At 50.2% G+C, this 23,466-nt stretch overlaps 1 protein-coding gene across 8 annotated transcripts in view; it reads right to left on the reverse strand.

Moving 5' to 3' along the window:
- LIMK2 (LIM domain kinase 2) overlaps positions 1–23,466 on the reverse strand; it is a 58,235-nt gene that overhangs the window by 4,130 nt on the left and 30,639 nt on the right. For 3 of the 8 annotated variants that reach the window (XM_031028378.2, XM_006733498.3, XM_081801813.1), the window contains 13 exons: positions 12,473–12,608; positions 11,710–11,819; positions 10,924–11,112; positions 9,606–9,711; positions 9,053–9,249; positions 7,195–7,381; positions 6,269–6,355; positions 5,479–5,610; positions 5,261–5,317; positions 3,133–3,198; positions 2,020–2,194; positions 1,223–1,278; positions 108–265 (listed from right to left, as the gene is read on the reverse strand). In XM_031028378.2, the coding sequence (XP_030884238.1) occupies positions 108–265; positions 1,223–1,278; positions 2,020–2,194; positions 3,133–3,198; positions 5,261–5,317; positions 5,479–5,610; positions 6,269–6,355; positions 7,195–7,381; positions 9,053–9,249; positions 9,606–9,711; positions 10,924–11,112; positions 11,710–11,819; positions 12,473–12,608 (1,656 nt within the window). The other 5 variants (XM_031028379.2, XM_031028380.2, XM_006733500.3 and 2 more) reach the window with 5 other exon arrangements.

A 23,466-nucleotide genomic window follows, 5' to 3' on the forward strand; every position in this document is an offset into this window, starting at 1 on the left:
TCAAGGCTTTTGCCGCCTCTGTACCTGGGAAGGGCTTGGGGACGGCGGAAGGCTGGGGCAAGCATCCCAGGCCTATGGGAGCTGGGGGAAAGGGGCAGGATACCAACCTGCTCTCGGGCTCCAGTTTGCAGCAGATAGCTGCCAGGGGGAAGAAGGCTGGGGGGCAGTCTGTGGGGACAAACTTTTCCCAGAAAAGCTTCACGTTGAGGCCAAAGTCCAGTGTTCGGGGCAGGCAGTCAGGATCTGCATACACCTGCCCGATGATCTACAGACGAAAAGATGGCTGGTCAGGAATGGACTGTGGTGGGTTCGGTCACAGGGCAGTGGGATACTGGTGTATGGACAGGAAGGATGGGCAGAAGAGGGAGGTAAAAACCAAGGTTCAAGAGCTGTCCCCCATGCCCAAATCTCACGAATCCAGACTTTTCTCTCAACTGAGAGTCTGATTACTAGAAGAGGCTTCACTGCAGCAGAAGCAAGATGTTCCAAATCTGGAGAGGCAGCTCCACACATCCCACTCTGCCCTGCCATGTCCCCTCGTGTCTATGTCCCCTGTCAGAGTTCATAGGGTCTGATTCACGTCTGAAACCTTTCGGTGCCAGCTTAGTGCTTTGCACACAGTAAATGCTCAACTGACTTCTATTAAACAATTTTTAAAAAACCCTCCTTCATTATTCCAACTGTCCCTTGTCTCTCCTCTACCACTCACCATTTGTAGGAGTTACAAAAGACTTTGAACATAAGTGTTTGACTGAGTGCTTCCAGACACACTGAGCTAAGCTCCTAATGGCAGAGATCTTTCTAAGACTCACTCTATCCACCCCACCATGCTCAGCCCTGTGCTAGACAGACACTTGCTATAGCGGCTACTTCCACTTGTAGGGCTGACGGCCACGGGACTACTAGGGCCCGGGGACAGGGGACCAGAGGGAAAGGTTGCATCCGGACCAAGAGCTAGACAGACAACCGTAAGGACACTCTCATCTGCCCCTTCCTGGCTGTGGGACTAAGAGCAAGTCGCTGCCCCTTTCTGAGCCTCAGTTTCCTCACCTGAAAAAACCCTGCCCAATCCTTCTCATGGGACCCATGAGACTCAAATGTGTCTCGCGTTGATTTTATGGTGAACTGCCCATCATTAGGAGGAGCAGTCCCAGTTCTGGGGCAGGGCAGAACTACTAGGCCTGCTGCCTCAGGCCTGGCCTCTGTGCTGGCTGGAGCTCACCTCGCAGAGAACGATCCCAAAAGAGAAGACATCCACCGTCTCATCGTAGCTCTTTCCTTGGGGAACACAGGAGAGTAGGCTGTTAAGTTTGGTCTCTTATCTGCTCTGTACTGAGTCTGGGGCCAAACCAGGCCACAGCCAAGAACCAGGGCTAGAACAGGCTCTGCAGGGATGCCGTAAAGGCTGCCCAGGACAGGCACCCTCTGAATATCATCTTTCCTCAGCCCTGGGTGGGCTGCCTCAGAGAGATCTTATAAAACACACTGCCCAAAATGAAACTGCATGGGACAGTGAAAGAGAACTGGATCAAGGTTCACCTGGACTCTGTCGTTAGCTAGTTGTATGTTCCTGGGCAAACCACTGAACTTCTCTGGGCCTCAGACTCCAAAAAAGGGTTGAATCAGGCCATTTCTGAGGCCTCACAACCCTGTTCATTTCAAGAATCCTAGTCAGTATCTCTGGTTGGTTTGAGTATTATCCACGAGGGGGCACCATACTTCAGTTCTCAGCAGGGAGAAAGAAAAGGCGAAATCTCTGGCAATAAACAGCCTGAGTTCTCAGCTATCCTTGGGGCACAAAAGCCGCAGTCAGACCTCACCCTAGGCCCAGGAGCTCAGGGAGGAAGGAATTTATGAGGTCCAGTGTGGCAAGGGATAAAAATCATCTAGCCATCAGCTGTGGGTACCTGGCCTTACTTCACAGGCCTCCCTTGAACACCCAGGACTCTGCTCCAAGATGTGGCCCCCAAACTCCCCTCTTGGGGCATGTCCCCTCCATTGTCCAATATCAGGACTCACCGTTCAGCATCTCAGGGGCCATCCAGTAGGGGTTTCCCACCACTGTATAGCGCTTCTTGCGGTCATTCTTACGCAAGGTGCGTTTCTTGGTGGTAGCCTTCTCCACTGGGGGCTTTTTCCTCTCCTCAACTATAAGCCGTGACAGCCCAAAGTCTGCCACCACCACAGTCTTGTCCTGGTAGGACAAGGGCCAGGTCAGGACTTGGTGAGGACATTCCCAAGAGAAGTCATTGAGAAGGGGAGAAAAGGTAAGTAGCAAAGGGGAGTCACAGCTAAAGCGCTCTCTGGCAGACAAGGCTTGGTTATTTGTTTTCTAACAGTCTGGTATCTGCACAGCAGAGTCCCCAGACCTGGGGGTGTTCACAGCAGAGCCCCTGGAGCCTGGAGGGATAAGGCTCTGGGACCTAGAGAGTGGAACTCAGAGGCAGAAAAAGGGATTTCTTTTTTTTTTTTTTTTTAAATCCCATTCTGCCTTGTTCCCCAAAAGATTTAAGGCATGGCTAGAACCAGGATAAGACAGAAAAAGATAAGGTAGAGGTAGTCAGTGGGGGGACTTGGGGGGAGATAAGCTCTTCAAATAGCTACAGGGCAGTCATGTGGAAAAGGGTTAAGATTATTTAGTATGGACTCAGAGGGAAGAGCCAGGGCCAGTTAGTGGACACCCAGGGAGCTAGACTGCAAGCTAGCAGGATAAATGACATGCTAACAACCAGAGCTGATGGGTGGTGTGAAAAATGCTGACCCCAAACTGGCCACTATACATTTACTAGCTCTGTGGCCTCAGAGTGAGGCCTCAAGGTGCCACAGTTGTAGAATAGGGTCTGTAGTGAGCTGCATTACAGAACTACCATGGGGTGAAACCAGGAAAAACACCAGGGCTCTATATATAGTTAAGGAACTTCTGGAGCTCTCTCTAACCAAAGGATTTCAAAGGCTGCTACTGAGAGTTGGTGTAATTGTGTTTACATGTGTTTGAGAGCCCCCAGAAGACAGAGGAGGGCATCAGGTACGGCAGGAAAGGCAAGACAGGAGCCTTAGGTGGGGAACAGTCAGTCTCCTTTGTGATAAGGCAAGAGGGCTGGCCCTAGGGAGACCCAGGGTGGTGGGACATACCAGCTTGATAAGGCAGTTGTGTGAGTTCAGATCCCGATGGATGATGCACATGGAGTGCAAATAGGCCTGGAACAGAAGTACGAGCTGAGGCCAATGGCCAGTAATTTAAGCAGATGCAGACTCCGCAACTGGGGGCCTGCTCTTCTCCCAGGCCATCCCTATTCAGCTTCAGAACCCAATCTGGACCCTAGGGCTAGGGCCGCCTGCTGTCACTCCCTTGTCCCAACACCAACAGAAAGCCAAAGGCTGCTTGGGCTTCCTCTCTCTCCCTGCTACCACCTTCTGACCATCCTTTGTTCACTGACCCCAACCCAGCGGCTGCTCTAGACACTCACTGCTCCCTCCTAAAGTCCCCAACTCTATGGGCCCGGGGCCTTGCATGCCCCCAGCCCCTCTACCCATTTTACATAGATCCAGGCCACCTGAAGTGAGTGCCCTCAGATGCACTGCTCCTAGCCCCCTTCACTGCCATCCTCACCCCAATCTCTGGCTTCAGCCACCCTGGATCCTTCCTGCCTGTGATAGGGGAAGAAGTGACCTCCTCCTGGCCAGCTGGTTCCATATTCCTGACATTCTCCTTCTCTGAGACTTAGCATACTCCTTGCTCTTCCCTGTCCACACTTTAACTTCTTCCTCTTCCTACCCCAGTGTTTTCATGCAAGCCTCTGTTTGCTATTCTGCTTCCGGCCCCCCTAACATCCAGGCCTCTACTCCTGGCTCTTGTCACTCTGCAGCCACTTCCTTTTCTTTCTCTTCCCTTCCCCAGCCAATGTGGAAGGAGCTCCCTACACGCCCCCCTCCAGTCCTTTCTAATACTGCTTCCATCCCCAAAGCTCCTGGCTCTGCTCACATACCGAGGGAGCTCTTCCTAAATGCTGTAGCTCTTGTGACCTGCCTGCCTGTCCTTTCTCCCAAGACTGCCTGCACCTCTCCCATGCTACCTGTTCCTGAGACTCTTGTGTTCCTGCATTTTCTTCCAGCCTCCTCAAAGCCACCTTCTCTACACATGCTGACCCCCACTAACCACACATCAGCCTCAGGCAACACTAGTTCTTCCCAGACCTGTTTCCCCAACATTGCTGCCCCTGCAAACATCTGGTAAATAACACCACCATTCTTCTAGGTACCTCAAGCCACCCCTACTCTTTCTCCTCCTACCTTTGCTCCCTTGCTGCCAACCAGTCTCTCTGCACCCCGCCTCCCAGTCTCCCGTCCCCACAGTCATACCTTAATTCCATACCTTAATTCAGAAACCTGAAATGTTTCACTAGCCCCACCCCTGGTCTCCCTGCCTTCAGTTCTCCTAACTCGACCGCCATCTACTGACCGCACCAGACCCATCTTCAAAAAAACAGCTCTGTTCACAAAACTTTCTTGCTTAAGTATCTTTTACACCTGTCTTTTTGGCTTCCTAAGTAAAGTCCAGACTCCTTAGTCCGAAACACAGAGATCTTAATGTACCTCCAGACTAACACAGTCTCTTCATGGGCCCCACATGAAGGCAGTGATTAAAATCTCAGGTTTGGGGGTCAGACTGACTAGCCTAAGCTCCTTGCCCTATCCCTTTCTAGATCAGCTTCTCATCTGGAAACCGGGGTTGTCGTGAGGAACACATACATACATGTTAGTCCCTCAGCTCAGTGCCTGGCATATAGAAAGCACTCAGCAACGGTCACTGGTATTACTACTATAATTGGTCTCCTTCTTTCCCAGGTGAAACAGACCTCAACCTTGGGGTCTCTCTGCCAAGAGGAACTTTTATCTAATTCTGACCCATCCTTCAGGCTTAACTAGAACACATCTCTCCCTTCTCTGATTTCATAGGCAGTGAGGTTCTCTACTTGCGCCAAGTTCCCACAGCAGCTGGACACTACTAGTTTCCTTACCCATGCCTGTTTGCCCTTGAAGATTTAGAACCCGTTGAGAGTAGGTTGTGAGCTAAGAAAAGGCAACTGGGGGCAATTTCACAGGCACCGAAAGAAGCTCAGTAAGCAGCTGCTGACCGACCCAGCCCACACAAGCTGCCCAGGCTGGGGTCTCTGTCTTCCAGTACCTGCCAGCAATCCCCACACCTATCCTGACTCCCCATCCCCACCTTGCCACCACTCCCACCGCTGGCAGAACTCACCATTCCAGAGGCGATGCCTTTGGCAAATCTGACCTTCTGCTGCCAGGGAAACGGGTCCTATGGGATGGGGGAATGCCCATCAGAGGCTGTGGGGCCCTGTCCCATTTGGGATCCAGGCTCATGGGTCAACATGGTCTGCCAGTGAACCCCCCCTGCCTATGCCCAGTTCTGCTCAGCATGACCCTTTGCAGGCAAAGCAGCAAGGGTGGTATGCTCACCACACTCCGCAGAAAGTCCTTCAGCGTGCCCCCCTCAATGTACTCTGTCAACAGGTTCAGCTTCTTGTCCTTGTATAGCACACCAATGAACTTCAGCACATTGGGGTGGTCCAGGCTGCGCATCACCTTCACCTGGGGTGGTAGAGGCCAAGGAGGGTGGATGGTTACTTCCCACTGTGTCTTCCTCACCCCCTTTCCTCCAGGGAGTCAGTCTGACAAGTGTTACCTGCATCTCCTACCTCTAGTCTTACATGATGGGGATGCCACACAGGCCTCACCCTTGGGATCCTGCCTTTCTGGGAATTTTATTGGGGGAAACTGGAATGGGAGGATCTGAGAGTGAAACAAAGGCCTGGAGGGCAATACCCAGACCATGGGAGTACCAACTGAAGGAATGGAACAGCTTGGGAGGTGTGGTAAAAACTGTGTAAATGCTCCACAGGGGTGAGAGTTCTCTGGGAGGCCCCACTCCAGGCTCCCTTAGCAGGGTGTTCAGGTGGTGAGTGTAACTAGTTGTCCTAAACTGGTCTGTTTTCATGTCCATTACCCCCATTAGCTGTAAGCTCCTCTGAACCACATCCAATTTGTTACTGTATCCCTTGTACCCAGATCATGCTGTCTTAGTAAGTGTTCATTGAACAGATAATTAGGCATTCCTCTAGAGCTCTTTTCTGCTCAGCTTTTAAGACAGGAATTCTAAAATAAGTTTCCTCCTGAAACTGTTTAGTAAAATCTTCCCTCTTGCAACGGTGAAACCAAACTCCTAACTCCCACCACCCCATCTTCTTACCTCAGTCAGAAAAGTCTTCTGTGTTTCCTCATCACACCGAATTAACTCCTTCATGACCATCACTTTGCCAGTGGCTTTGTGTGTTACCTAGTTACAAAGAAGGGCAACTATTACTGGTGCAGAGTTCTGGGGAACTGTGTGAAAATATATGCAACTGGCCATCTCATCCCCTGGAAGACATACTGAGCCAGATCAGACTGACAAGAGTTCATGTGTAGAAGACACAGCCATGAGGCAACAGGGGCCTCAGAGGGGAGCATACCCTCTTCCTTGGAGAGCTGGACATGCACAGAGGGGAGGCGAAAATGCAGAAAAGGGAAGTATAGGAGGCAGGAGGGGACACTGGCAAGCCAAGCAGGGGCTCTGGTCATCTGACACAGGAATGAGTCCCTTGGTTGAACAGAAGTCTGGGGACAGGAGGGTCAGTGCCACAGACATGCACCAGGGAGCTGGGTGGGTCAGGGTGAGCTCTCCAGCCCCAACGCCCTGAAAGCTAAGACACATGGCTTACCTGACCCCCCCTCCCAGCTCTCAGCAGAGGAGGAGGAGGAGAGAAAGAGAGAGAGGTTAGTCCCCAAGACTGTTTGTCAGGGAGGCAGGGGCAACTCCCCCGTATGCTCCCTGCAATATGCCCAGCACTGAGGCCTCAGGGGACCTAAAAGCCTCCGCTGACTGGAGGTAGCAGGGCTATGGGCACAACTCATCCCAACCTAGGTCTCTAGGTCCACCAAGCTCATTGCGACAGCAACGCTGCCCTTAGGTGGCCTAGGAGGGCAGGAGTGTAGCCCTCACACCATCACCTGCAGCCAGGAAGGGGGCCTGGTGTCCTGTAGAGTGTGGAGTGAGATCATGTCATGAGAACTCCCCGAAAGAAGGTGAGAGAGGGGTTGGGGGCAAGGAGCAGAGCAGCTGCTGCCTGTGCTCACCTTGATGGCCTGCCCAAAGAAGCCCTTCCCCAGGACCTCCCCGTGGATCAGGTCACATGGCCGGAAGATCTGCTGTGAATTGCTGCTGGAACAGCGAAGCGATTCTGAGCGGCTGATGTCACGACTAAAGAGCAGGGGCTCCTTTGGGGAGCTGGGGCCAGGGGACTTGGAGATGCTGTTACTGCGCCTGAAGATGAGGAAAGACGAGGGTAGGGCTAGGGTAGTCCTCAGAGACCTGCCAGTAAAACCGTGGAGGTAGAAACCTCAAGGCCACCCTACTACCCTATCCACCCCAATGTCTGTAGTTCAGGTGCTATGATGAGGGGAGGGAGCTCTTACGTCAGACAGATGTGCCATTCTGGGGCTGCAAACATCAGTAGTTTATTTAAGAATCAGAGCAGGAAGCCTGAGCACTCACCTGGAACGACTACTAGCCTATAGTGCTCAATATATAACAGCACTGGAAGATGGTCATCCCACCACCTCCCAGGTCTGCTGGAGTGACAGCCTACCACCATCCAAAAAATGACCAAATAGGATTCTGGCTATTTTGCTCATCTTTCTACCTGTCTACATTTCCCGAATTTTAAAATAATAAGCATGTACGATTTTTACAGCAATAATGCCAGTGTACTTACATTTTTAAAAGCAGCCAGTAATAGTAATGGTTGATAACTGTTACTGACCTCCTGAAGAAGGGACAAGAAGGCTGAAGTCCACAGCACTGCAGGTGAATTGCAACCCTGCAAACTTCTCTCCGGCACATCCTATTTCACTTGGGCTACCCAGAAAGGACCGCCCACAAGCTTCTTAGCCCTTGCTCTTCTGCTTTGCCTCTCACCAACCATGCCCACAGAAGCACACAAGGTGAGCTGCCGTCTCTCCTGCACGATGGCCTTCCAGATATCTAAGCAGCTCTCTGGCCAACCGCCCCCCACCCCCACCCCCCGCCACGTTCTCAGGCCTTCCCTGCCCTACCTCTACCAGCTCACTTGCGCCGAGGCCAAGAGGGCAGCAAGAAGTTCATGCCAGCAACCTGTGGGGAGGGCCCTGTTTCCAAAAGATGCCAGGCAAGGGCCCTGAGTGATTTAGTCTGTTTGATCAGGAGGGCAGATAGAGAACTTGACTCCTAGAGATATTAACAACACCTCACTTAGTGCTGACCCTTTGCTGGCACTGTGCTACTTTGCATCCCTTTCCATATTAAATCCTTAGATAATTGGTGAGACAGCCACCTTTGTCTTACAACCCCACTTCACAGATGCAGAAAGAGAAGCTCAGAGAGATGATGTGATATGTGAAGGGAGAGAGCTCAGCTCAAAGGCATGGTATAGGTGTGTCCATCTAGAGAGCCACTGCTTCAGACTCCTTTCAGTCTCCCCACTTGGCACCTGCATCCAGGGCAACCGCTCCCTCCTGTTGGACCTGGACAACCCTGAGGTTTTGACCACTGGGCCCTCAAATCTAAAACAGCTTGCATTCATCTCTTGCTTTATAGTTTTCAGTGTTCTTATTTATACTTATTAATCCTCCCTGTGCCCCTACTCCAGCCTCTGAGCCCTGCACCTCCCTTTGCTGGTCCTTTAGGGGCCGGCATTGCTGCCTTCTGTCTAGCTCAGGAGTTCAGTGGACAGGGGCTGATTCTCTGGTTTCTAAGGAAACCTGGCAGACAGCTGGGTCAGATCACGCACAGGCCCTGGCTATGAACTGTGATTCCTATGGGGGTAGCTGGGTCAGCACAATCCTCATGACCCGTCCCTGGCTCGCGGGTTCCCTTTCTGCTGGCCTCCCAAAGCCAGTTCAACCTCATCTGAGGGATAGGCATGGGTCAGCATGGAATCAGGATAGGAGGTAGCACCTCAGGGAGCGTCTCCTTAGTGTCCCTTCCAGATTCTCCTTGGTGTCCAGGGTGCTGAGGGTATGGGAGTGTCCGGCATTCTGCATGTGGGGGGAGAGTCGTGCATCCAGCCGCAGCTGGTCCAGGCGCTGGGAGACAGGATCATGTTCAATCAAGAGCTGAAGCGTCTGGCTTGTCTGGTTAATTGCATCCTCTACCTGTAGCCAAGAGCAGTGTAAGGCTGGCTCCCACAGGCTGTCCCAACCCAGGCCACCCGTCAGCCCAGATGATCCAAGCACAGTATGGCCAATGTTCAACTTGGCTAATGGTGGCCTCCAGCTGCCAGCAGCCCCATAGTGCCCTCTCCCTGGCACCCTGTCAGATATCCCATCTGTCAGGCCATCCCTGCTGTCCTGGGAATGTGCCAGGCTGATACAGGAGGTCACCAGTGGTCACAGGCTCAGTGGCAAGACAGAGATAGACTGGGGGTGGAAAAAGGCAAAGGCCACAGCCTGATATCCCAGAGGGTCTGTTCCATGTCCCACCCCCACGACAGACTGGACACACATTGTACCTCTTCCACTCGGAGTGTGCGGACGGGGATCCCATTGATCTCCAGGATGCGATCCCCGGGGTGGATGGCATTGCGGTTGCTGGGACTGATGTGCATCCGGTTGACCCTGGCCAGACAAGAGTTGAGTCAGGATGAAGACATCCTAAAAATGCACCTGACCAATTTCACTTGTGCAGGAAGGCTCACCAGGCTCCAGGCTCCTACCAGCCCCCAAGACCTAGACCACTCACAGGGGAAACGCAATGCTCTTTACAGGGTGCCCTGTCTCAGTGAAGGGCACCCCCTCTCACCCAGTGGCCTACGCCAGAGACTTGGATGACATCTTCCCTATCTGGAGTTCTCTCATGCACCCCAACCCTCACTGTCTTCGAAAATCTTGCCTTCACACTTCATCACCACAGTTACCAACACCTCTCATCTGATCTTCCAATAGCCTCCTAAATGGTCTCTACACTACCAGGCTTGCTCCTCTCCCATCCAACACCCATCCCAGCAATCCTTCTAGAACGCTAACCTGGTTGCATCACCTTGTTGTTTATCCCTCAAAAGACCTGCTCAGTCTTCATAATCCCTACATGACTTAATAGCTCCCTTTCTGGCTACTCCCAACCACCCAATCTATACCAGACACAACCACAGACTCCCACCCCTGCACTGAACACAATGCCCTCCCCTCTTCATCTAATGAGGTTTTAGTGCAGATCTCACCTCTTGCTGACTTCCCCAACCCTCGTACCTCTCACCTATACTGCAAGTACCTAGTGCTCAGCACACAGTAAATGCACAGTCACTATTTACGGGGCTGGCAGCCACAGGTGCCTCATTAATGGTATTAGACAAATACAGACTCTTTCCCCATCTGGTCTCTGGCCTGGACAGCGGATGAAGTCTTAACTTCTTTCTTTTCCTTCCTCCATTCATTTACTCAACCAACAAAACAATAATCAGTGAACATGTACTACATGCCAGGCACTGTTCTAGGCCCTGGGCATGCAGTACTGAACAAGACTAAGTTCCAGAAGGAACTCATCAGGAAGACAGATGATAAACTAATAGACATAATCAAGCCAGATAATTTCAAAGAACACATGATCTGAAACTTCATGCATGAAAGGTGAGCTGTTCTGGCATTAAGTATCTGGTGGGAAGCAAGCTAGGCAAAGGGAAGAGTAAGTGCCGAGGCCCAGGTGGGGTTAGAGCATAGTGAGCTCCAGGAGAAAGATAGGAGATGAGGGTGAAGGGAGCTCTGCAACCCCTGAGGCCCATCCAAGGACTCTATGTTAACAACTCCTGCTCTAGGGGTCCTCAAAATACTCACTCTTTTACTTGCACAGTGGTGGCATAGTTGGAGCAGGCACTTTCCACGGACACGGAGAAGCCCCGTCTGCCCTCGGTGGTGGCTGGCATGGAGATGTGTGTGACGGAGTAGGGCAGCTGGTCCTGAACAGACTCCGTGGAGAGTCTCTCAAACATGGGTGCCAACACCACCTCATTATGGCACTTCCCACTGGGAAGAGGAACATAAAGGGGGTTAAGATCCTGGAGCCCCACCTGGAAGCCCCAGCAACCACTGCACCATGTGGCTTCAGGCAATAGTACCCACATTCCCACTATTACCATCCTTGCCATGATTCCAGTTGGCTGCTCAGAATGAGGAGCCCAGGGTCCCTGGGGTAGTCTGGGAGTATGGGTGCGATGGCCTGGGTTCTCTTCGCTCTGCTTTTGACTCTCAGTAAGAACCAAGTTCCCTTCCCCTCTTTGGGCCTCAGTCTTCTTTGTCAACTGAGGCAATTGGACTGAGTGAGCTTTAAGGGGCTTTTGCCTTTAATTTTCTGGGATCCTTCTCTGAGAGCACCTTCCCAGCCATTCTCTCCCTCTGGGAGGACTGCAGGGCAAAGTGTCATTATTCTCACAGTAGAATAGAGGACAGAGGGCAGAGAGATGTTAACTGTCTGCTTACAGATTACCGAGGTGGTTACGGGCATTGCGATGATAGGAATCCAGTGCTCTGATACCTTCGTACTGTTTCTGCCCAACTCACACTGCCATGCCATCTGTTTCTCTCTCTTGGCCACTCTTAGGGGGAGGATGGACACCACCTTACCAGTAGAGGGTGGAGTGCTGCACCAGGGCATATGCATCCCCATCTTCAATGATCACCTTGCAGCTCATACAGGCAAAGCACTCTGGGTGGTACTTGAACTCCCCGGCCACCTGTGAGCAGATAGGGAGAAGGGTAGACAGACGACAGACAGAGGAAGTGAGCTGTCACTGCTGGAGGGTAGGGGTAGGTGAGTGACCTCCAATCAAGGATCTACAGGTCCCAGTCACAATCCACCTTTGCACTCCCTGCCCTAGAGCTTCCAGAGGACAAGTCAGATTGGTACCTCCCTGTCATTTCTGAGATTACAAAAAACTGTTTTGGTCTCAGCCATGACAGCAAGTCGCCAGAAGTCATCATCCCCACTAGAAAGGCACAGTTCCTCAAATCTGTGACTAGGCTTAAAGCCCATTTCTGGAGCAGGTAGGTGGAACCACTCTCTAGCAGCCCATTCCAGGGTCACCTTTTCTGATTCTCTGCACACAACTTGGGTGTATCCTCCTCAACCTGTAATGCTCTCCTCTGAGGCCTTAATCCCATTGTACTGTGTCTGCTCCCTGCCCACCCACCCACTCCCAACATCGGACTGTTAAGTTTTTAAGGGAAGGATCTTACCTGGCACTTAACTGGTACTCAACAAACATCTATTAAATGACTGAAGAAATAAAAGGGGAGGCCTTGGCTGATGGAAGACTAGAAGATGAAAGGCCATGGGGAATCAGAGGGGCCGTCAATGGACTCTGATGACCAAGAGGGTCTCACTCACCATGACAGGCCCTGTCATCAGCAGAGAGCACCCATGGCAGAACTCTCCAAACTTCCCCCAGTAGTCCTTGTGGCAGTAAAGCTTCCCATCCTTCTCATAGTACCAGTTGGTGAGGGAATCCTGGCATTCTGAACACCTGAAAGACAGGAGACAAGAAATTCTTCTGGATCCTTGGAACCAGGATACACAGGCTGTCTCTGGCTCCCAGGTTTAACAAAATGGACAGACCTCTCTTTGATCCAAAGCCAGGATGAGGGAAAGTTACAGTTTACTGCCATCCCCCCAAAGGAAGTTGATTCAGCGTCAAGAAGATCCCAGAAACCAGTTCTGTATTGCCTGCCTCACCTAGCAGACCTTAACCTTTTTGGGTCTTGAAGCCCTTAGAGAATCTAGTAAGGGTCAAGAAGCCTCTCTCAGGGACACCTGGGTGGCTTAGTTGGTTAAGCGTCTGCCTTCGGCTCAGGTCATGATCCCAGGGTCCTAGGATCGAGTCCTGCATCAGGCTCCCTACTTCTCCCTCTGCCACTCCCCCTGCTTGTGCTCTCTTTCTCTCTGACAAATAAATAAAAATCTTAAAAAAAAAAAGAAGCCGCCCCTCTCAGAAAAAGGCACATACAAGGAAAATGTGCTTATTATTTAGGTATGGGGTGTGTGTGTGTCAAGGACTGAAACCTAGTCATGGCCCCAGTTAAGAACCTCTGGTCTAGACAGGTATCTTGATGAACCAAAGAAGCTCAATCTCATCTCTGTTCAAAAACCTACCCATCACCATCACCATTGCTGATGTAACATTCTTGTGAAAAAATTATGTTAAGCATTAAGAAACAATCAGGCAAATCCAGAATGTGGGTCATTCTGTAAGACTACTGGTCTTGACTCTTCCAAAAAGTTCATGTCATGAGGTGGAAAAAAGTACAGGGATTAAAAAAGCCCAGAGGGCGCCTGGGTGGCTCAGATGGCTAAGCGTCTGCCTTCGGCTCAGGTCATGATCCCAGGGTCCTGGGATCGAGTCCCGCATCGGGCTCCCTGCTCCTTGGGAGCCTGTTTCTCCCTCTGCCTCTCTCTCTCTCTCTCTCTCTCTGTCTCTCATGAATAAATAAATAAAAATCTTTAAAAAAAAAAAAAAGCCCAGAGACACAGCAACCAAATGTAACACTTAACCTAGGATTCAATTCTGGATTGAAAAACAGCCATGAGGGGCGCCTGGGTAGCTCAGTCGTTAAGCGTCTGCCTTTGGCTCAGGTCATGATCTCAGGGTCCTGGGATCGAGCCCCACATCAGGCTCCCTGCTCAGCGGGAAGCCTGCTTCTCCCTCTCCCACTCCCCCTGCTTGTGTTCCCTTTTTCGCTGTGTCTCTCTCTGTCAAATAAATAAGTAAAAATCTTTAAAAAGAAAAAAAAAGAATGAATCAGATACCCATGTACCAAATTAGAATAATCTTAAAAGTTATTGACAGGGGGCGCCTGGGTGGCTCAGTTGGTTAAGCGTCTGCCTTCGGCTCAGGTCATGATCCCAGGGTCCTGGGATCAAGCCCTGCATCGGGCTCCCTGCTCAGCGGGAAGCCTGCTTCTCCCTCTCCCATTCCCCCTGCTTGTGTTCCCTCTCTCGCTGTGCCTCTCTCTGTCAAATAAATAAATAAATAAATCTTAAAAAAAAAAAAAGAAAAGAAAAACAGCCATGAGTGACATTTTTGGAACAACTGAGGAAATCTGAATTTGGGCTATACACTTGATTATATTGTGAAATAACTATCCATTTTCTTAGGTGCAGTAATGATACTTTGGTTATACAGAAGAATTTTTAGAAGAAACATATTAGAATAAGGGTGAAAGTCAAAACATCTACAACCTACTTTTTCATAGTTCAGCAAAAATAAAGTACATTGTGTGTGTTGTGTGTAAATACTTAAAGAGAAACTGGCTCAAAGTTAACAAATCTAGGTGAAAGATAACATGGGTATTCTTTGAACTGTTCTTTCAACTCTTCTATATATTTGAAAATTTTCAAAATAAAATAATGGGGGGGGCAAAATTCCACTAGCACTGTGGGAGATACATGTTAGACCCACAACTCCTTTCTCCTCCAAGTTATCTGGTTGTAAAGCTCCACCCCTCAGGTTAGGTGTGTTCTCAAGCCAAGTCTATACAAGATAAGCTCCTCCTCATTTCTGAGCCTCCCAGCACCCAGAGCTAAGGGCTTCCTGGCCTGCGATTCCAGTGAAGACTCTCTTCTTGTTGTCAACACTTTGTACCACCCATCCTGGCCACATCCTTGCTTCTGAGAGGCAGGATGGAGTGGCCTCTTAGTGTGAATCCTGACCCTGCCAACTCATGTCATCTTGGGGAAGTTACCTCACTTTTTTGCCCCAGTTTCCTCATCTGTAAAATGGACTACTGTGAAAATGAAATAACATGTATCAAACTATATAGATATTTATATAAAAGGCTAAGTACAGTAGGAACTCAGTGTTAACTGCTCTTAAAGATGATAATGCTAGCTGTTCACATTATCTGTCACTTCCTCCACTAGCTGGATAGCTTTGGACAACTCTCAGTCACTTTTCCTCCTTGACAAAATGTGACTAATAGCATCTTACTACAAAGAGCACTGTGAAGACTAAGTGAGCTACTGTATGAGGAAAGCCTTTTGCAAACTGTGAAGAGCAAAGCAAGCGTATTATTATAGTAGCTTGCTAGGCACTGCAGATATAAAAGATATACAAATTTAATGAGTTGGGGAAGAGAAAGTCTAAACAAAACTTAAAGGTGAGAGGTCACAATGGGCGCCACTACTTCTGGGCACTGCAGGAGGTAGAGGAGGGAGACAGGAAGGAGTTGAAGCAGCTGTGGAAAGCAACTGAGCTAGGGAGGTCTAGAGAAGCAGGGCCCTGAGAATCTCTTTATGGAGTATCCAGATCCCCCTGGGTGTTCAACACTGATGGCTTCTGCCACCAGTCATTCCTATCCTATAGCATTTCCTCGTTCTTTGGATGCTTAACTTCAGGGACTTGAAGAGTATGGATATGAAGTATCTAGAATGGCACAACTGGAACCATGAATTATAGGAGGTGACGGGGAAGACCCTGTTCTGGGCATGCAGTTCAAATTCCTTTCAATGTAAAAGGCATGCTAGATGAGCTCCGAATTGGGACGAGGCCTGGTTCAAGTTCTTGGGAGCTACATGCCCTTGCACAAGGCCCTTTCTCTCTCTGCGTATAGTTTCCCCATCTGTAAAATGAGGTAATTAGACTATACCCCATATCCCCTTAATTCTGTGCATATCTAGGTCTTTCCCTACATGATCCAAGGTTCAAATCTCAGAATCACCACTTACCACCTAACTGATCTTGGGCTGGCTACTTCACTTCTCATTTGTGCAATGGCAACATTACCGCCTACTTTGTGGGTAGCAGTGAGGACATTAAATCCAGTTCTGAATGACTGTGGAGCCTAGCAAAGAATAGCACTAGAACCAAGGGCTTCCTTCTTGCCTCCCAGCTTCTGACTTTAAGCTCTTAGGTACCTGTCTTTCTCCTTCACTAGACTGTGAACTCCTTGAGGACAAGAGCAGTGTCCCATTTACTGTTGGTAGATTCAGCACCTAACAAAGGGCCCAGCAGAGTAAGCCCTTTGCCGAGGTTTCCAAACTGAAAATGGTGGGAGTAGCAAGAACCAGCAGTTCAGATGGGAGCATAAGCGTTTTGTGGCTCACGGTCACCAGGTCCTGCCCTTCTGCTATCTGCAGTGGAGAAAAGCTGGTGCACATGTACTTGCACCTAACTGCAGGCCTGGGCCCTGTTACACCCTCTCAATGGTATGTGTGCTGCAGGGCACAGGAGTACCAGAACACGTCCTCCTCTCCACTGCCAATATCCTGCTTTTGTTTGTTGCAAGTAGCCCTGGCCAGGCCCAGGAGAGTGGGGAGAGAAACGAGTGCAGACATGCAGGAGAGCCACGCCAGGCTTCTGGGAAGAACACCTGCCTAGAGAACGACATCACCAATGCACACATCTGTGTCAAGGAATGCCTTTGAAGGGTACGGCCAGCTACACAGTTGAAGTCAGCTGCCGCAGGTGTCTGAAGAACAGGAAGGTGAACAGCTGATAGGAGGGCTGGCTGTGGATTCCTAAGCTGTTTTGTCACAGAACACAACTGGTTCTCAGGTCACTGGAGTGGTAGACTTAGAGTCCTAGTTTAGATATTAAGGAGAGTTAGTTACCTGTTACTTGAATGCCAACCATATTCTGGGCACTATATGAGGTGCCTTACTTCCATGATTTCTAATCTTGACCACATCCTGCAAGGTGATAGGATTATTCCTGTTCTATAGACCAGAGACTAAAAAGCAGAGTCAAGTCACTTCTGCAAAGTCACCCAATACATACACGATGGAGCTGGGGATTTAACTTGTGTGTACTTGGCTATGAAGCCATTTCCACTAGACTGCATCACCTGAGTAATGCAGCACATCCACTAAGCTGGGCCTCAGGATTTGCATCTGTGAAAATGAGGCTGGAGCCCTGAGAGCTGAAGTCCCTTTAGTGTTAACATGTAATGAGGTTTCTCCTTAAATCCAAGTACTGAATGTTAACTGGCACAATGATTCTCCTTCCTTTAGTCCATAGCGTTGTGTTCCCCAGCTGTCTCTGCCTTTTTAAGAATCCAAAACACACTCTGAAAATTTAAGGTGCTACCCCCAAAAAAATCCCCCTTCAGATTCTTGGAGGCCATGGCCACAATATGTTTCTTCCAAAGCCAAGGCCTTTTTCCAGCTTTCAATCTTTTAATGTTTCAAGTTTAAGTCAAAATCTGCCCTAGCTGTGGGCTGCCCAAGGGCATCCAGCTTAGAAGTCGTGGAGCCACTGCTGGAGCCATACACCGAGGTCTGAGGCATCAGTCACCACCCTCTCCCAAGCAACCGGAGTGAATAGAGCTGAAATGCCCCAGCCAGGAGAGATCAGAGAGAGGTCCACATGCACTGAGGACAACCTCCAAAATTCCTCTCCCAAAGCACTGTAGAGGGCCTGGGTAGCTGCAAAGTGAACTGAAACTTGGTGGTCACTTCAGTGGGCAGCTCAGATCCAAACTAAGGACTTTTTTTTTTTTTTTTAAGATTTTTATTTTTATTTTTTTTTAAAGATTTTATTTATTTATTCATGAGAGAGAGAGAGAGGCAGAGGGAGAAGCAGACTTCCCACAGAGCGGGGAGCCTGATGCGGGACTCGATCCCAGGACTCCGGGACCATGACCTGAGCCGAAGGCAGACGCTTAACCATCTGAGCCACCCAGGCGCCCTAAGATTTTTATTTTTTAAAAAAGATTTTATTTACTTATTTTAGACAGAGAGATAGAGAGCAAGTACGTAAGCGGGTTGCAGGGTGTGTGTGTGGGGTGGGGGGAACAGAGGGAGAAGGAGAGAATCTGAAGCAGATTACCCGCTGAGCATGGAGCCTGACCCGGGGCTCAATCCCAGGACCTTGAGATCATGACCTGAGCCAAAATCAAGAGTCAGATGCTTAACCCACTGAGCCACCCAGGTGTCCCTAACGATTTTATTTTTAAGTAATCTCTACACCCAATGTGGGGCTTGAACCCACAACCTCAAGATCAAGAGTCACATGCTCCACTGACCAATCCAACCAGAGACCCCAAACTCAGGACTTTTGAGCTTTTGAGTTAGCAGGGAACACAGTTTTTCGTTGTTTTTTTTTTTTAAAAGAAGATAATCAGGTTGAGATTCTCACAAATAACTTTTCAAGACCTGGGTCCACATTTCTTCTTTGCCATTTACTATCTATGTCACCTCAAGCCAGTTATTTCATGACTCTGGGCCTTAGTTTCCTCATTTGTGCATTGGTGATAAAACCTCATGAGTTTATGAGAATTACGTACAAATGCCTAGAATGACCCCAGGCTCAGAGCAGGTACCCAGTAAATGTTCATTTCCCTCCCTCCCCTCTTTAATTTGAGAACACCAAGGGCAAAAGTAGGCAGACTCCTTTCCCTCCATGCCTAAGCAATATGGATCTGTATCTTGGCCCAGAACCAAACAGATTTCTGTGAGTAGAGAAGGTCCTAAAATGAATTACTTATTGAATCAGTGAGAAGCCAATCGATTATTATCAATTCCTATCAATTGGGAAATAGTTACTGTGCATCTAGGATCTGCAAGACCAAACAGGCAAGGTGCTGTGCTGGGAAAAGCCAAGTGATATAAAGACATTGGCCCAGCCCTCATTCACATGCACATTCTTCAGATCAAATGTTTACAGGTTAAGTTTTCAACCTTATGTGGTTGAAGTAGCCACTATTACAGTGGATTTACAAAGGTTAAAGAACAAGCCCTCCCATGTCCTGGTAAAGGCCTGGTTGGATGCTCATCCTTAGCCCCCTGAATGAGCAGACAGACTGTTGGGGAGAAGCTGCTTCCAGCCCCTTGCCTCTGAGCTCTGACTGGGCTAAAAAGGGGAAAATGGGCAGGTCTCTCTGTCACAGCTTGAGGGTACTGTGACCAGGGATGCCAACTCTCCCCCAGGCACAGAAGGGCAGATATAAAAGGGGCTAGAGACACTGGCCCATCAGAACCCAGTCTCCTACCACTGAAAATCCCTTTATTACTCCTCTTTCCTGCAGACCTTGTAGATTGAAACAGGCTGTCAATGAAGCTGTAATTATTATGGACACCTTGGTATCCTGTTTTAAAAAAATTAACCAAACACATAATAAGCCTCCCATCAGCAAGCAGTGTTACCAGAGTGTGTTGATTCAGTTCCAACCAAAAGCCAGGAAACCTGTAGATTCAAGTAATGTGTGCAGTCATACTGAAGTTAAGGGTAAAGCCTTCATGATTAGGAAAAAATGGAAAAGAGCTTGTATGTCTCTGAGGAGCCACATGAGTTGGGGAGTTATAGGAATCACTCACCTGATCTGAGTCCTTCACTTTTCAGATAAAGAGAGTCCTAGAGGACCTAAGGCAGCTGCCAATGTTACTGCTAAGCTGGGCAGAGTTAAGAATAATTTTTCCCTTTAAACATGGGTTGCTTTAGAATACAAAGATACACTTGTTTTCTTCAAGAGACAATGTGTAAATCAAACCCATTAAATCAATGTTGGACATTAAGGGAAATTCTATAAAAAAAAAAAATCCTTTAAAGATGTCAAAGGGCGCCTGGGTGGCTCAGTTGGTTAAGCGACTGCCTTCGGCTCAGGTCATGATCCTGGAGTCCCGGGATCGAGTCCCACATCGAGCTCCTTGCTCAGCAGGGAGTCTGCTTCTCCCTCTCCCGCTCCCCCTTCTTGTGCGCGCTCTCTCTCTCTCTCTAATAAAATCTTAAAAAAAAAAAAAAGATAACAAGCACTATTAAAAAAAAAAAGATGTCAGACAAAAGTCACTCCTTAATTGACCTCTTCTGTAAATTCCAACTGGAGGCATTTTCTTACTTGGAAGCACACCTATAATTGTATCTCCCCCCTTTCACTAGTGGCATTGGCGGAGAAGACCGCGCACTCGGCAGAGGTGTACAGGGTACAGAAATTACATTCTTCATTCCCTGCTCCCTCGTCCCTCCCTTGTGCATTGTCACGCCTGATCATGTCCCCGTGGAATTTGGTTGCGTCACTTTCCTGCAACCACAGCCCTAGAACTCCTGTGGACTTTGTACTCCCCCAGACACTTGGGGTCAAGGACTTAATTTGTTTCACAGAATCTGGCAAGGGTTGTGTTCAGGAGCCCAGAAAGTCCAACCCCTATGCTCTGCAGCAGAGCAAACTGAGGCCTAAGGAGGGGACTGGCATCTGGTCAGGGTGCCCTGTAATAAGGGAGGGGGCTGATGGTGGGAGCAGTTTTCTGACCAGTGACAGTGGTGATTGATCAGACTGATACCTGGGAGAGCAGAAGGTCTGGGTGGTCCCTCCTGTGGGGCACAGAGCCCTGCATGCTATCTCTTCAGAAGTGGCTCCAGGAATGTGGCCTCTCATTTGGGGGAGGTGGGAGGGGCTAAAGTGAGTCAGTACCCCCCTGACTCCAGCTGGGCAAACCAGAACTGGGGCAGAGAGAAGGTAGTCAGTTCCCCAGAGGCACTGAGACAGCAAGACAAGGAACAGGCAGACCTGGGCGGCACTGGTGGCATGAACCTCAAAAGGTCCAGGTTGAGAGTTCATTATCTGCTCCAGCTCCTGAGTTGTCCTCAGAGATTAAAAGGGGCACGGCATTCCTCGCTCCTAAGGGAACAACCCCTCCCCCATGCTGCCTTTCCAGGATTAAGAGTAAGAGGGATTAATGAGGCCCTGGTCTAAACTAGTGGCTACTTCAAACACTTGGCATCTTGATTCCATGGTAAAACCTACTCCTAAACTCAAGATCAATTCCCATTGGCTCTTCAGAAAAGAATTTCTGCCATCCTTTCAATGTGCCAGGCAAACTATGGGGGCCCTTTTTGGACTCTCTGCTGGGAAAGAAAAGCAAACCTGAGACTTACCCTTGGTGGGTGTGTGAGCAGAGGAAGGTGCAGCCTCCTGAAGGATGAAACAAACCCAGGAAGACGGGGAAAGGCTGACCAGAGAGACCCCACATGTTAATTCTGTGGAAAGTGGTTGCCTCTTCCATAAAATGGGGATACATAATGCCATCAGGCTTTGAGAGAATCAAAGGATAAGGTGCCTAGCAGGATGCCTGGAAGAGTTAGCACTGAGAACCAGTTCCCTCCCCCCTCCCCCAAATCCAAAGGCTTCCCACCACTCTACCAGGGTCCAGTAATTCCTGGAAACCACATGGTGTTCTGCTTTTCTGCTCAGGGCATGGCCACCTGACTAGTATCCTGGCAGCGAGGTCTGGGCATGGAGCTGGGTTGGGGAAGCCAAAAGGGAGAGGTCGACTAGGACCACTGGTGAGGGGGAGGCAGCCCTTGGAACAACAGGCTGCTCCCAAAGAATGAAAACAAGCCCCACCCTGGCCAGGAATGGCTCCATTCAGGAGGGACCCTGAGGGCCAGAAACCCCCTGGGGAGTTTCTGTTGGAGGTAGGGTGGGGCAGAGAGCAAAGAAAGGCAGGTCAGGAGTAGAAAGTTTCCACATCTCCCTCTGAGAAGCCCTACAGTAAAAGGCCCGCAGAGGTCTCAGGCCTGGGGACCTGGTCTGCGCAGGGCGGGAGTGGGGAGGTGGGGAGGTGGGGGGGTGGGCGGAAGCTCAGGACACTCCAAAGCCAATTGCCCCAGTCTCGGAAGCACCTGCTCATGCCTTTCCCTAGCAACTGTACTCACCTGGGAGCTCGAAAGCCCTTAGAGCCAGAGGCAAATGTGCTTGCCATTAATAGAAAAACGTTTATAGAGCACCTACTGTGTACCAGGCTGCCCACACCCAGGCCTTGCCAGCTTCTTCTATGCTGTTTGACAAAACCTGCCCATCCTGCTTGTTGGGACAAATTCCTGGCAGACAGTACGGCCTGCAGGTAAGACATGTGAAAGCTGGAAGAAAGCAACCTATTTGTGCTCTTCCCCCGGAAGCAGTAACACCAAGAACAGGCAGGGTCACTGGCATCTTTTGGAGGCTCTTCCAGGTGTGCCTGGGAAGGAGAGCCGGAGTTCCCCAGGAGCTTCCGTCTGGGCATATCTCTCACCTCACCATTCCTAGAATATGGTGAAAGCCTTCACCAGGCCTATTCTGCTTGGGAAGAGCTTCTGCTAGCTTCTTCCTGACAGTACCGATGGTCAAGGGACAAGTGAAATCTGAGAAGCAGGTTCAGGGAGGCCTTTGCCCTCCCCTCAGGACCAGGGGCCAGAAGAGAAGATGGAGAGGGGGACTCAGAGCCCAACTCACCGAAAGGGGTCTCTGGAGGTGAAGTAAGCCGGGACGGACAAGTAACTCCCCATCTTCTTCCCACACCAGATAAACAAGCTCAGCTGCAAACCTGTCTGGGAGTGCCTCAGGCTGGCTGCGGACGGCCACCATGACAGGCCCAGGGCTCCCAGCACCTCTGGCTGTGGGCGGGCTGCCCAGGGCTCACCTCTCCCTCCGGAGAAGCCGGAGGGGCGTGAGGACTCCCGGCCACTTGCCCCCCGGCAGATTCCCGCAGGGGGTCATGGATGGGATGGCTCCTCCCCAGTTCTCGGAAGCTCCGATGGACCCTCGGGATTCCGGGAGAAACACCTCTCTGCAGAGGCCACACACACACACAGGGCTTCTTGGGCCGGGGCCGGCGACTAGCTAAGAAAGAAGCGCTGCTGTCAAGTTAGCCTTCTTCTTCAGTCCCTCCCCTGATGAGGGAGGGAGGGAGGAAGAGGAGGGGCTCTTCGCGGAACCGAGGTGTGTGGTTGGAGCAGCTATTAGGAAATAGACCTTGCAGGCAAGGGGTGGAGCTGGGCTGGAGGGAGGCTGCAGGCTAGCGCCACAGACAATAACCAGGACTGGCTGAGCGTCCATCCCTGAGCTCGGGAAGGGCAGGGCAGAAAGAGAGGGCGAGCCCATCTGCCTCCAAGTGTCCCCAGCCTGAGGAGCTGCCCAAAGGATAGTTAACTCTGCTCGGAGGTGAAGGAAAGCACAGGATAGCAATTCCAGGCCAAGCCACGCCCCCCCAAAGAGGGGGAGGTCTCTTGGGCTGGGGAGGCAGGTCTAGACACTAGAGACCCAGGTCCAGAGAGCTGCCCTCTCTCTACTCCGGCTGGTATCTACTGGGTCCTGGCGCTAGGGTCCCCATTCATCCCTTTCCTCTGCCTGGCCTGGGGACAGCCCCCAGAGCTAGCCAATGGGGGTTGCCACTCCACTTCTGGGCAGAGCTGTACTGAGCATGAGGAAAAGACGCCTAGAGTGTCAACTGACACCTGATGTTTCTCCACGTAGCAAGCCCTGTATAGCACTCTCTTATTTCTCCAAGATGGGAATTAGCTCCATAAACAAGGAAAGTGAGGTTCAGAGAGATTAGCTAACTAAACCAAGGGCAAAATACTGTTCAGGGGCAGGGCTGGGATTTAAAGATTTTTTTTTTTTTAATTTGAGATAGAG

The sequence above is a fragment of the Leptonychotes weddellii genome, chromosome 13 (assembly GCF_054177405.1).
Source record: "Leptonychotes weddellii isolate Sample4059 chromosome 13, ASM5417740v2, whole genome shotgun sequence".
In the NCBI taxonomy this organism is placed as follows: domain Eukaryota; kingdom Metazoa; phylum Chordata; class Mammalia; order Carnivora; family Phocidae; genus Leptonychotes; species Leptonychotes weddellii.